General features: G+C 53.7%; 1 protein-coding gene across 1 annotated transcript; it reads left to right on the top strand.

Moving 5' to 3' along the window:
- Window positions 1-2,437: 2,437 nt before the first annotated feature.
- LOC131562112 (serine/threonine-protein kinase pim-1-like) lies at window positions 2,438-12,685 on the top strand. The gene is made up of 7 exons (XM_058811685.1): window positions 2,438-2,507; window positions 2,961-3,088; window positions 10,186-10,773; window positions 10,897-10,947; window positions 11,145-11,511; window positions 12,154-12,330; window positions 12,579-12,685. The coding sequence occupies exons 1-7, from the start codon at window positions 2,438-2,440 to the stop codon at window positions 12,683-12,685; spliced, it is 1,488 nt and encodes a 495-aa protein (XP_058667668.1).
- Window positions 12,686-13,293: the final 608 nt, after the last annotated feature.

Genomic DNA, 13,293 nt, shown 5'->3' with positions numbered 1-13,293 from the left:
AGCGTGTCCCTGCTGCCCCATGGCCAAGGCAGGTGGGTTTGGCAGGTTTTCCCTGGCTGCTGCAGAGCTGGGCAGCACCTGAGATGGGGGCGGCGCTCGGCCTGGGGCTGAGCTCTCACTGGGGCATCTCAGAACCACCTCCAGCAAAGGGAGGGCTAAAAATGCCCCAGCTGGCTCCTCTCTGGGGAGCTCAGGGGCATCTGTGATCTTTAAAGGGAAATGATGGCAAATGCTGTTTCAGGGCATCAGTTTGTTTTGTCCTCACAGAATTCTTGTTTTTCTCTTGGAAAGTTTTGAGGCTGAACCGTGCAGGGCCTGGGGGTCACAGCTTAGGCCAGAACTCAACAGAGGTACCAGAGGCACGGATTTAGTGCAAGGCAACCTCTGGGGCACAGGGACAGAAGCAGAGTGCTGAGGCTCCCTGCCTGTGCTGTCAGAGGGGCCTTGGACTGAGCCTTTCAGGGTGTGCAAACAGTGTCTGCCTGGGTCAGCGCTGCCCAAAATGCTACAAATGCAGTTGATAATTGATTCCTCAGAGGAGCTTGCTGTGTCAGCCAGAGCCAAGGAATGGAAAAAGGATAATCTCAATATATAGCAGAGAAGATGATTGATAGCCTTGCTTTAACTGGGCTAAATCCACTGCTAAATATGCCAACATCTTTGAATGCAAGGTTTAATACACTTTGTGTCTTCATTAGGAATCTCAAAAGGGCATGTTCAGTGATTGGGAATGTCAAAGGCCCTGTAAAGAGCATTTGAAAAAAGTAGATCTCCAGCAATAGGGAATTTAGTTTAGCAGTTCTTTTGATCTCTTTTTCAAATAAAGGAATTAACCATAAATTAGGACTACTTTAGAAACAGCAGATGTTCTCTCTGAGATTGAGTAGGAACAGACTTTTCCTCACATTCAGTAGTCACCGATGTCTTTAATTACATTTAAACTCAAATGAATTCCCATTTTAAAATGGGTGCCATAACCCTTTCCTGCTTAGCAGAATTGGTTTTAGGTACTTGCAGGAGCTCTTTCAATGTTGATGACTGCTCGTGGCTTAACAGCATAGAGAAAATGAAGTCTCTTCCACCACAGAATATTAAATGGCTTCCAAATAACATTTTGTCTGATCAGAAAATAAGAATGGTCTCCAGAGCATTTCAGTTTTTGTTCTCTCAGCCAAATCTGCCATGCAAGAAGCCTGTTGGTAGTAAATATTTATCTCTGTTTGATATAGTTCCATTCAGAAAATGGGCAGAGAGATTTCAGAGGCAATGTGAGAAAACATTTGTGTTTTGGTTACATTTCAGTCCCAGCATTTTTTCTCTCTCCATGCCCCTATTTCATTATAAGACAAAAAGACATTATAAGAAAAAATGCCATTAACATTGGGAGGGGAAGTGGCAAAAAAATTTGGAGATGCCCAAATGCCAGGAAAATGGGGTCTGGGTAATTCTCTAAGACACCCTGAGGTTTGAAGCAGCTCTTTGTTGGAAGCCCCAAAAGCGTTCTGCCAAAGACCCCAGCTGGTCACTGATGTTTCTCATCCAGCTGTCAGGCAGCAGCCATCTCTGGTGGGCTGGAGTTTTGAGGTGTGTTCTAACCCTGCCCTTTGCTGTGTGCCACTGAGCACAGGGAAGAGCCAGATTAGACATTTGGCACTTGGCATCAAAGTTACAAAAATGGAATCATCCCTTTTATTAGAAATCTCTCCATTTCCTCTCTATGGTGCATTTCCAAATCTTCAGTGTGGGTTTAGACAACTTCTTAATGGAAATCAAAGGCAATTGGACATTTCATTCATTGTTTATGCAGAGATTGTGAAATAATTTAGTAAAGGTAGGAAGTCTGACGCAGGGACAAGGCTCTGGTTGGAGCAATTAGTGCTGAGGGGTGGGTGGTTCTGTTTCCAGGATGCTCAGCTGCTTTGCCTGTTTCTGGGCCAAGGGGCTCTGGGTGCTGTTTTGCTGCTCTTGGCCAGAGAGGCTGGCAAGAAGCAGAAGCAGAGGCAGATCCTTGTTGCAGGGAGGCTGGTGGGTAAGGAGCTGTGTCTCTGTCCCGGCAGTGCTTGTGCAGGGGGTTCATGCCAGGAGCCCTGAAGTCGCCCAGCGCGACGCCCTGCCCGTGCTCTGGCCCTGCCTGGAGAACAAGGCGCTGCCTGTGCGGAGCGCCAGCGTCCGCACCGTGGCCACCAAGCTGGCCTCTGCCCTCTGCAAGGTGATGGGCACCCAGCTGAAGGAATGTGCTGCCAGCAAGCCTCCACATGTGCGGGAAAACCTCTCCAAAATGCTGGGCTGGTGAAGGCGAGATGTTCTCCAGAAGGCTGAGGAAGCGCTGAGTTGGAAACCTCTGGATTTGCCTTTTGAGCTGTGCCAAAAATGACGAAATCCTAAGGAAGGGTGTGCATCTGCCCCTGCTCTCTCCATTGCCCTTCCTAGTCATGGCATGGGGGGCCTGAAGCAGCTCCAGATGGAGGACAAGATGAAGGGCAGTCATGGCTCAGCCTCACACAGAGGTGAGGGGGAAGCTGGGCCAATCTCTGCTGGCAGGAAGGGTCTTGTGGCAGCCCAGAGAGGCTGTGCACATTGCCAGGGAACAGCTGTGCCCTGCATGTGCCCCTGCAATGAGCTGTGCTGCTGCCAGTGCCCCTGGAGCTGTGGGGCTGCTGAGCTGTGGGGCAGGCAGAGGAGCAGGAGGGTGCATGTGCAGCTGAGCCATTCCTGGGGAGCACAGGGCTCTGGGCTCCCTGCTGTCCCAGGGCAGCCCAGAGGCCAGGCTGGGCCTGTGCCAGCTCTGGGCAAGTGGCTCAGGGTTTGCCCTGGCCTGCCTCAGTGTCTGCCAGCAGGAGCATGTTTCCCTGTGCAGCTGTTTCCACATCTCCAGGAAATGTGTCCCATGAAATACAGAGCTTCAGATGCTTCAGGTTTGCATGGAGGCCTCTGTTAAAGTTTGTGTCTCCGCTTTGCAGATCTGACTGGTTATGGTCTTACCGAGAAGTTGTCTCGGGACACTTCCGATGTTCTCTCACCCACAAAGTCCTTGTCTCCCATCCAGAAGAGCTCTCTATCCTCCAAGCTCAGGAAGAAGCTGCTGCCTGTATGGAGAGTGCTTGAAGAAAAGGATTGATGCGTTAGGCTTCATAGTTATAGATGTACATATGTTCTGATCTTTAGATGTAGTTTGGAATTAATGTGTTTTGATTCTGTCTTTAAGTTTTGATTACATGTCTTTAGTTCTATATATTTCATTTTGATGATGAAAAAAAAGTAAATAAATAAACAAAATCGAAAAAACCAAGAGGAGAATGTGAGACCAGGACCTGCTGGCGTAGAGATTATGGGAGTGCAGCTCACTCAGTGTGCCAGTGTCTCACCACATCCTTTCCTCATTGGGCCTCTCCTCTTCCACTTTGGCCATGTTATCTTTGTGTCATTTGTGCTGCTCTTTGTTACTTAGCATTACAACAGTCACCTGTTGACCTGTTTGAGGGACAATGGATCCAAAAGATCCTGTCTAGTCAAAGGTTTTCTACCTAGGTGTGTTCTGTGCTCACCAAAGGCCTGAGCAAAGAAACCAAGAGAAGTGTGCCCAAATCCCAAAGCTTTGCTCCTTTGCAATCTCCCACTGATCTGGCTCACAGGTGTCTTTAATCACAATTCCATAGGTAAGAAGAGGTCATGTATTTCACTGGGAAATGATGCACTGCTTTGGCAAAGTCACCTGTATGTATATTTACCCGGGACAGCAGTGCAGCTGTGTTGTTTGCACCTTGTTTGCAGAAGGATGAGTGCCCTGGGAGGCCAATAACAAGTGACAAGGGCTCCTCAAATCTGCACTGCAGCCTGGGTGCCATTCAGCCCAGAGCTAGGGGATCATTTGTTCCCATGGACCAGTGCTTGCCAGCGGAATGAATTCCTGCACAGCTGGAAGAAGCAATTCTGGATTCAGCTCCAGCTGTTGGTGGGCTGCATGGTCATTGACAATGCTGCCCTTCCAGAAATTATTCTGAAGTTTCCTTTCATAGTCATTTGAAGCTTTTAAACTTCACATTTCAATTTGCTTTGCATTAGGGTAAAACACTTCTGGGCCCAGTGCAAGCTGTAACCTTTTGACAGCAAAGTCCTCATGGTTGCCAGCTTCTGATGTTACACAATGTCACCTGGCTGCCTGTGTTTGCTTAGCTCTGGGTCTAGTCCCGGCCTAGCAAAGCCCAGGCAGGGTGGAACGTTGCAGGGAAAACTGGTCCATGAGCTTATGGGGTTGCCATCAGCAGCAGAGTCAATGTGCCCTTTGGGGACTTCTCTGGAGACAAAATTAGGGACCTACCCCATGCCACAATATTCTCTTAGATCTTTCTGAAATATCCTAGAAAAGGCTGTGAAACTTCACATCTCCTTGCACACCCACTGTCTGAAGAGGGGCATTTTTGTCCCTCCTCAAAGTCATTGCTCTTGCACACCAGAAACATGAACATCAACCAGCAGGAATGATGCATGGTCCTGCTGCTGCTGCTGCAGAGCACTGGGCAGTGCAGACCTGGGTGTTACCAATATGAGCACTTAATTAGCATTTCATGCTCCTTCAAGCTGTCCAGATCTCAGGGCTTTTTGTTTCAAAGCAGCCACTGCACCATCTCTAGGGAAGAACAGGAAATGGGAAACAGAGACTGCCAGCCTTGCAGGGGTGTGAGAGAAAACCTGACGTGTCTGCATCAAAAGATGAATGAGAAGAGTGTAATTGCCAAAGCAAATGCTTTGTTAGGATAGCAGAAGCAGTTCTTTACTGCATGCTTGCATGAAGATCATTTGGAATCTCCTTTTTGTGTCTCATGCAGAAAAGGAGCTCTTAATAATACCACGCTACATAAACCAGATTGGGATGCAGCTCTGTAGTGGTTCACAATGAAGCAGACGGCCTGCTGTGTCACTGCCAGCCCTGCTGAGCCTGCGAGGGACCATAGTGTATCCCATGCCTGTTTTGCCTCCAAGCAGAGCTTGGTTTTCCTCATTAGTGTGAAGTAATTACAAGAGTAATAAAATGGACAATTAGACTGGCCGCTTTGGAGGATATGCTCATGCTTTGGCATGTCAGTCCTGTACCTCATGCACCCAAGGCTTGTTACTCATCATGAAATATTTTAACAAAAAACCTCCGCTCTCATGTTACATCTGAATAAAACTGCATCAGATCATCAAGAATTCTGCCTGCAGGAACAAGACAAGAGCCTTCCGACACTCACTTGCAGCTGTCCCGGATTGCTGCAGCCCTTTGTGCAAAGCTGCTGCAGACAGAGTGTTTGGAGTTGGTTTGGGCCTTTATGAAAGATCTGTGGAGCAGTGTGCAGGGCTCTCCTGGCAGGAAACTGTTTGTCCAAGCCCAGGGACACGGTGCCGGCAGGAGCGGAGCGGCCCCGCTCCCAGCCCGAGAGTCTGTGAGCTGAGCCACGCCGGGGAGACAAGGCAGCGAGGGGCTCCAGCCCAGCTGCTTCACTGCCCTGCCCGCCCCATGGAGCTCTGCCGTGGGAGAAAGCCGACACCGGATGAGTCCCCGAGCTTCCATCAGCTGCTGGAACTGCTCCGTGACAGCTCCTGTTCTTCCGAGAGAGACCCCGGCGCCTTCTTGGAACGCGTGTCATGGGGGATTCTGTTTGATAATAAACTGTTGGGGGTTTTCCACTTTTCATCTATCAGTAATAATTTCCCATTGCTGGAAAGGGATTGCAGGAACACTTTAGAGGAGACGACTTATTGCACAGTATCCTGTTTGAAGTTGTCTGAAACTGTGTGAGACAGATGGCTTCACACAGGAGCATCCCCAAGGCTGCTGAGGGGAAGGCACAGAGGAAGACAAACCCAGTATTTCTGAGGGAACTCCTTGACACCAAACCAACCTGAGTTGTCAAACAGCAGACCTGATGTTTCGAGACATGGGCCACAGGGGAAACCTTTCAGTGTGTTTGGTCCAGGCTGGGCTATGCTTGAGGAAAAGGTGTGTCAGTGTGTTGGATAATACTCTTTTCTTGACCTAGAGATGGGGCAACTGAGAGGTGTTTTAAAAACTTCTATTCCATTTTCAGTCTCATGAGAATGGTGAGACAATACAGATGTTATAATACGCGCCATCACAATCAGAAGCCAATTACTTCCTAATTATAATACATTATAAGCGTTTCTTGGTCTATCAGCCTTTTGCCATGCCATGTTGTAGATGCCTTAAAGCCAATTATTTAAAACTACTCTTTGTGGGTCCCACTACAATGCATCTTTCATAGCTCTGTTTTTCCAAAATCTTATTTGCAAGGCCATCTTTTGAAACTTTTTTCCAGCTGCATTTCTCTCTCAACAATATCTGTCCTATTCCATGGAAATTTTTAAGTTAGCATTTCTTGTCTCAAGATTTATATACAGATTCATACTTTGTGGGCCTTCTATTAGGCTCTAAAAACTTTCTACAAATCCATTTCCCACATCAGTGCACTTGGCTCCTTCTCTCCTCATTGTGCCTGGCAAGCACAGGAGCCCAGAGCTCCTGCAGAACCCATCCCAGCACTCAGTGGGAGCAAACTTGTGTCCAGTCCTCACCCGGAGCTGCGGTGCCCAGCATTCCACCACTCTGGAATGAGGAACTGTTCCTGCTCTTTCAGAAGGAGCTAAGGAGCTTTGGCCTTCAGATCAATTGTCTGCAGGCTCCTGCAGTGCCTGGTGCTGCTCCCTTGCCAGCGGCACCCCAGGCCAGGGGGGCACATCTGGGCTGCTGTGTCTGGCTCTGGGGCTCCCTGTTCTGGGCAGTGAGGAGGAGCTGCAGAGGCTCTGCAGGACTGACAGGATGGGCTTTGGGGCTGGCAGGAGAAGCTGAGGGACCTGGGCTGCTGGAGCTTCTGAACAGGAGGCCCAGGGCTCCTCCTGCAACTGCTCCAAGGGTAGTTCCAGAGAATCCCAGAATTAGCAAGGTTGGAAAAGATCTTGGAGATCATCAAGTCTACCCTGTGCCCTGAAACCGCCTTGTCTCCCCTGAGCCTCCTCTTCTCCAGGATAAACAACCCCAGCTCCCTCAGCTGCTCCTCACAGGACTTGTGCTCCAGACCCCTCCCCAGCCTTGCTACCCTTCTCTGGACACGCTCCAGCCCCTCCATGTCCTAAATTGGGGGCCCAGAAGTGGACACAGCACTCAAGGTGCTGCCCAAGCAGTGCTGAGCACAGGGGAAGAATCCCTGCCCTGCTCCTGCTGGCCACACCATTCCTGAGCCAGGCCAGGAGCCATTGGCCTCCTTGGCCACCTGGGCACACTGCTGGCTCATGTCCAGCCTGCTGTCCATCAGTGTCCCCAGGTCCCTTTCTGTCTGGCTGCTGTCCAGCCCCTCTGGCACCTTGCTAAAGGAGGGAGGCAGGGAGGGAACGGGTCCAGATCCAGTCCTTCCTGAAATGTGGTGTTTGCTGGCACTGCCAGTTCCCAGATCTTGATATTTCCCTATTCTGGTACAGCCCAAGTCCAGCAACTTGCTGGCAAAGAAATCCAAAACCAAGCAAAGACCTGGTACCTACAGCAACCCGATGTCGGGTTTGCTGACACCACCAGTACCCAGATCAGGAATGTTTCAGATGCCTGCACAGCCTAATTCCAGCAGTTTGCTGGCATAGAAAATTAGCATCTGGAAATTTCTCAGTGCCAGCAAAACCTAAATGCAGCAATTTTCTGGCAAAGAAAGCCAGAACCCAGCAGCTTCCCGGTGCTGCCACCAGCACCACCCAGATCTGGTGTTTGCTGCACAAGCGCCCCGATCTTGAAATTTCCCTGTCCTGGCACAGCCCAAGTCCAGCAATTTGCTGGCACAGAAAGCCAAAATCCGGCAATTTCCTGATGCCAATACAGGTGCCCAGACCTGGTGTTTGCTGCCACTGCCAGTGCTCACATCTGGATATTTCCCTGTTCTGGCAGAGCCAAGTCCAGCAATTTTCTGGTCAAGAAAGCCAAAATGTGGCAATTCCCTGCTACCGTCATTGGCAATGCCAAGATCCGGTGTTTGCTGGCACCACCAGTGCCCAGATGCGGGAATTGCCCGGTGCCAGCACAGCCCAAGTCTAGTGATTTCTGGCAAAGAAAGCCAAAACCTTGCAAATACCTGGTACCTACAGCAACCCAGTCTTGTGTTTGCTGACACCACAAGTGCCCAGATCCAGAATTTTTCAGGTTCCTGCACAGCATAATTCCAGCAATATGCTGGCACTGAAAGTTAGCATTTGGCAATTTCCTGGTGCTGGCACATTCCCTACCCAGATCTGGTGTGCGCTGGCACTGCCAGTGCCCACATCTGGCAATTTCCCTCTTCTGGCACCACCCATGTCCAGAATTTGTTGGCAAAGTAAGCTAAAACCTGTCAATTTCCCCTTGCCAGCACTGCACAATCTGGAGTTTGCTGGCCGCAGGATCCCAAGAAAGAAGGAAGGAAAGAAGGAAGACAAAGAGGAAGGCATCCAGATACAGTCCTGCCTGGAGCCTGGAGCCTGAAATGGGCTGTTTGCTGCCACTGCCAGTGCCCAGATCTGGAAATTTCCCTATTCTGGCACAGCCCAAGTGCAGCAATTTGCTGGCACAGAAATCCAAAACCTGTGGCAGCTTCCTCTTACTGGCTCTGGCACCACCCACATCTTGCGTTTCATGTAACCAGAACCCAGATTTGGAAATTTCTCAGTGCCAGCAGAGCACAAATCCAGCAGATTTCTATCACTGGCAACGACATCACCTAGATCTGGTGTTTGCTGGCAACGCCAGTGCCCAGATCTGAAAACTTCCTAGTGCTGGCACAGCCCAAGTCCAGCGATTTGCTGGCACAGAAAGCCAAAATTTGGAAATCTGCAGGTTCTGGCTCCAGCACCATCCAGCTCTGGTGTTAGCTGAGACCACCAGTGCTCAGACTTGGAAACTTCCTGATGCCTTCACAGCCCATGTCTAGCAATTGTTTTTTAGCTAGCTGGGGCAGGGAAGTTCCTTGGACTGTGACTTTCTTTTTTCTTGGAACTGTTTACACCTGCTCTGGACTGAAAACCCAGACAAACACCGACAGCAGCAGCTCACACCTGTGGCCCCCCGAGCTCTGGGACGCTGCATTCCAGCACCAGAGGGACTTAGAAGAGACCGAGGGAGCCAACTACAACCCACAAAAAGGACCTTCTGAATTTGCCATCTCTTCAGCACTGTCCGAGGCTTTATTTAATATTATTCATTTTTCATGCTTGTGAATACTTTACTTGTTAAACAAACTGGGGTTTTTAACTTTTCTCAAGGGAAGTCTTTTCCTGAACTAGTCGGGGAGGGGACGCTTGAACTTGCTTTCTAGATGGACCCCTTTTGGAGATTTCCTCCCAAAATTTGCCCTAAACCAGAACAGTCACAATGAAAACTTCACATGTGGCATAATTCCCTGATGGAAAATCTTGCAACAGAAACTTGACCTCGTTCTCCATGAGAGGTTCTTGGGGAGAGCAGACAGGAGGAGATTCCTGGAAAACTGAAACAGCTTTCCAGAAGTAAAATGAAAATGAAAGAAACAATCTAAGATGTTTTCCCTTATCTATTTCTATGCTCCCCTTTTTCATGTTGCATCCCAGTAATTCCAGATGCATCTCATATCTAAGATCGATGACGTAGTGATTTTTAGACACTAAAATACCATGAGCCACACACAGTTTTCCTTCCCCTGTTTTTACTGCAAAGCAACACTGGAGATGTAAGTGCAGTGCTGGGCTCAGGTGGGAATCCTACCCCAAGGGAAGGTGGCCCGACAGTGTTTGCCCCTCAGCAAGGACAATGCACAGCAGCAAGCGAGGGGATCGCTGTGCCAGTGTGCAGGAGTCAGGGCTCTGCATTTGGGCTCAGCGCTGCAAAGTTCCCGTGTTTGGGCAGACGGAGGGGCTGTCCCCGGGGCGCGCGGGGCTCGAACGTGGGGCTCGTGGGGCGAGCGGGGAACGGACACGGGGACGAACGGCCCCGGTGCTTCAGTTGCAGCGGCGGCAGCGGCGGCAGCAGCAGCGGCGACAGCAGCAGCAGCAAACAGATAGTTTTAAGCACTCTTTCTATTTCTCTTTTTCTTTCTCTTCTTCTTTCTCTTTCTCTCCCTTTCCCGCTGTCGGGCACCCTTCTCTCGGGGTCCCTTGCCCGGCGTCCCTCTCCTCTCCCCTCCTCCCTCCCCCCTGCAGGGCAGGGCCATGCCCCCGGCCCGCCCCCGGCCCCGGGCGGGGCTGCCCCGTGCCCGGCCCCGGCCGTCCCGCCGCGGTCTCGCCTCCGCCCGGCTCTGGGTGTACTGGCGGTGGCGCTGCTGGGCGGGCATCAGTGCCTGGGGCTGGGGCGGCATCGCCGCCCTTCGGCTCCGCCTGGCCCGAGCCCGGCCCCGGACCCGACCTCGGCCCCGGCCCCGGCCACAGCCCCGGCGCCGGCCCCGGCCCCGGCTTCTCCCGGGGCCCGCGGAGCACACACGCGGCGCGGCCGCTCCCGCCGCCTCCACTGCGGCTTCCCCGGCCCGAGCTCCGCCGCTCGGCAGCGCGGCCGCCGGCCCCGAGCCTCCCGTGCCGCGTTCCTGGGAGCGAACGCCCGGGCATGGCCGGCCCGGGGCGGGTGAGGGGCGCTCGGGGGCCGTTGCTGGACCCGGGCCGAGCTCTGACAGCCGCGTCCCGCCCGCAGGGACGGCGCAGGAGGCCCTGCAGGAGCGGTACCGGCTGGGATCGCTGCTGGGACGCGGCGGCTTCGGCAGAGTCTTCGCGGCCACGCGGCTCTCGGACGGCGCCCCGGTGAGCGGCGGGGCCGGCGGCGGGCGCAGGAGGAGGGGATGCAGGAGGAGGAGGGCGGAGAGCGGAGGATAGGGCTCGCAGTGCGGGCAGCGAGCTCACCCCGCTGCTGCCCTTGGCTTGCAGGTGGCCATCAAAAGGGTGCCACGGAACCGCGTCCGGCACTGGGGCGAGCTGGTGAGTGAGCGGGGCCAGCAGCCGGGGCTGCCGGCCGGGGAGGAGCCGGGGCCCGGCACGGTGGGAGCCGCCAGGACGCCCCGAGGGAGAGCGGGCGTGGGGCCAGCGCAGGGCGCAGAGCATCCCGGGCTGGCTGAGGGCTTCCCCAGGCCCGGCACGGCATCGGCCCCACTGACGGCGTCGTGCTCCTTCCGCAGCCCGACGGCACCAGCGCACCCCTGGAGGTTGTGCTGCTGACCAAGGTGTCTACTGGCTTCCCCGGTGTGGTCCAGCTGCTGGAGTGGCTCGAGCTCCCCAACTGCATCGTGATGGTGCTGGAGCGGCCAGAGCAGTGTCAGGACCTGCAGCGTTTCATTCGGGCACGGCGGTTCCTGCCCGAGGAGGAGGCGCGGGAGCTGTTCCGCCAGGTGCTGGAGGCCGTGCGGCACTGCACCAGCTGCGGGGTCCTGCACAGGGACATCAAGCCAGAGAACATCCTGGTTGACCTGGACACCGGGCAGGCCAAACTGATTGACTTTGGCTGTGGCACCTACCTGCAGGACACAGTCTACACTCACTTTGCAGGTGAGCCTACACAGGGCTGTGCTCCCGCTGCTGACATCTCATGGCCCAACATCTCCCAGCCCAAGCTGGCTGTGGCAGCGGGGATTCTCCCTTTTGCTGCCAGTCAGGGCACTGAATCTTCAGCTGAGTTGCTTTAGAGCAGGGCTGGGTGGGCAGCCATCTTCCAGCCCTGCTGGCAGCCTTTGCCAGCCACTCTGCCCAGGACTGGGGCTTGGCTGGGGCAGCCAGCCCGACCAAACCCCCTGTAGGTGGGGGTAGCAGAGAGGGAGGGCGGAACCTGTGCCCCAGCCACTTTGGTGTGCAGATGAGAGGAAGGGCTTGGACTGCTCCACTCGCCCTGTTTGCCTTGGCTTCATAATATTTTTGGGGCAATGCAGGCAGGGAGGATATGGGCAGGTTTTTTCCCCAGCATGGAGTGGGTTTTTCCTTTGCATGTCATGGTTGAGCCTAGCCAGGGCTGCCCTCTTCCAGCACCAGAGGCTTCTTTTCCAACCCTAACTTTGTGCACAAGTCCCAGGTGCTGGCGAGAGGGCAGTGGTCACCCTGTGTGCCCCTGATGCAGCCCCCGCAGGTGCAGGGATGCTGGGGCCAGGCTCTGGGAGAAGCAGCATCCCCCTGATGAACTCCATCTGTATTCCATAGGAACACTGTCGTACAGCCCCCCGGAATGGAACGACTTTGGCTGGTACCATGGCGAGGCAGCAACGGTCTGGTCCCTGGGCATCCTGCTGCACCAGACGGTCTGCGGGGAGCACCCTTTCAGGAGGGGCCAGAACCTCAGCTGGGGCCAGCTCCCGCTGCCACAACGGCTCTCTCAAGGTGGATCCTCTTGTCTGGGCACGGGGGGAATGCCAGTGCTGGGAGCCAGCAGCGGGGTCGTGGGCATCCCGCTCTGGCAGCTGCTGAGGAGGTGGCACATGTCCTGCTCTCCTCCAAAACAGGGAATTGATGGGAAAGTTTAGGCCCAGCTCTGAGCACATCCAGCATGGCCTGGGCATGGGAATAGTGGGGCAAAGCAGACAGGAGCCTTCTCTGGCTGACCTTCAGTTTCTGCTTTTTCTCCCCAGAGTGCAAAGACCTGATCAGGTGGTGTTTATCCGTGAACTCCTTGGACAGACCCACACTGGAAGACCTGTTCTGTGATCCTTGGATGTGGGATATTCCTCTGCCATAGAAGAAGGGAGAGAGCCACAGGCACACTTTGATCCAGAGCCCTGGTAAGTTCCTACTCCACATGTGCCTTGGCAGTCAGAAGCAAAGGAACCCAGAGTTTTTTGTGCTGCCAGTGTCACAGCACCGGGGTCATGGGATGGGAACACGCAGCCCTTGTGCTGGAGCTGAGCTGCTCTGCCCAGCACTGGTGGCCGCCATCCCAGCTGGTTTTGCTTGTCCTGGTTCCCTGACAGCTGGGGCCCTGGGCAGAGCCCTGAGAGCCTGGTCTGCCCCCAGGGAAGGAGAAGGAGCCCCTGGAGAAGCTGTACCGGGTGGGGATGATGCTGCTGCTGCTGCTGCTGGAGACAGCAAGGGTGACATCAGTAATGACAAGCTCTTCTCAGCCTGGCCACGGGAGGCTGAAGGTGATGGACTTTGATTCTGGCACCTTCTTCAAAGCCAAACTCCACAGGGAATTTGCAGGTGAGTCCCCACCCAGGGAAATTCTGCCAGATTTGGGCATGGCCCAGCCTGGCGGGGAACCAAAGGCTCCCCCTTTGCTGGGGCAGATGCAACTCATTCTTCAGTGGCTGCCCAGCTGCTTTTGGCAGGGCTGGGAGGATGGGCTGG

The sequence above is a fragment of the Ammospiza caudacuta genome, chromosome 10 (assembly GCF_027887145.1).
Source record: "Ammospiza caudacuta isolate bAmmCau1 chromosome 10, bAmmCau1.pri, whole genome shotgun sequence".
NCBI classification, from domain to species: Eukaryota; Metazoa; Chordata; class Aves; order Passeriformes; family Passerellidae; genus Ammospiza; species Ammospiza caudacuta.
The sequence above is the reverse complement of the archived record's forward strand: the minus strand, read 5'-3'. Positions and strand labels throughout refer to the sequence as shown.

Coding starts and splice junctions, on each gene's coding strand:
- LOC131562112 (XM_058811685.1), top strand. CDS start 2,438: ATGGGGGGCCTGAAGCAGCTCCAGATGGAGGACAAGATGAAGGGCAGT. Junction 2,508..2,960: donor TGGCTCAGCCTCACACAGAG/GTGAGGGGGAAG, acceptor TCCGCTTTGCAG/ATCTGACTGGTTATGGTCTT. Junction 3,089..10,185: donor TCAGGAAGAAGCTGCTGCCT/GTATGGAGAGTG, acceptor TCCCCCCTGCAG/GGCAGGGCCATGCCCCCGGC.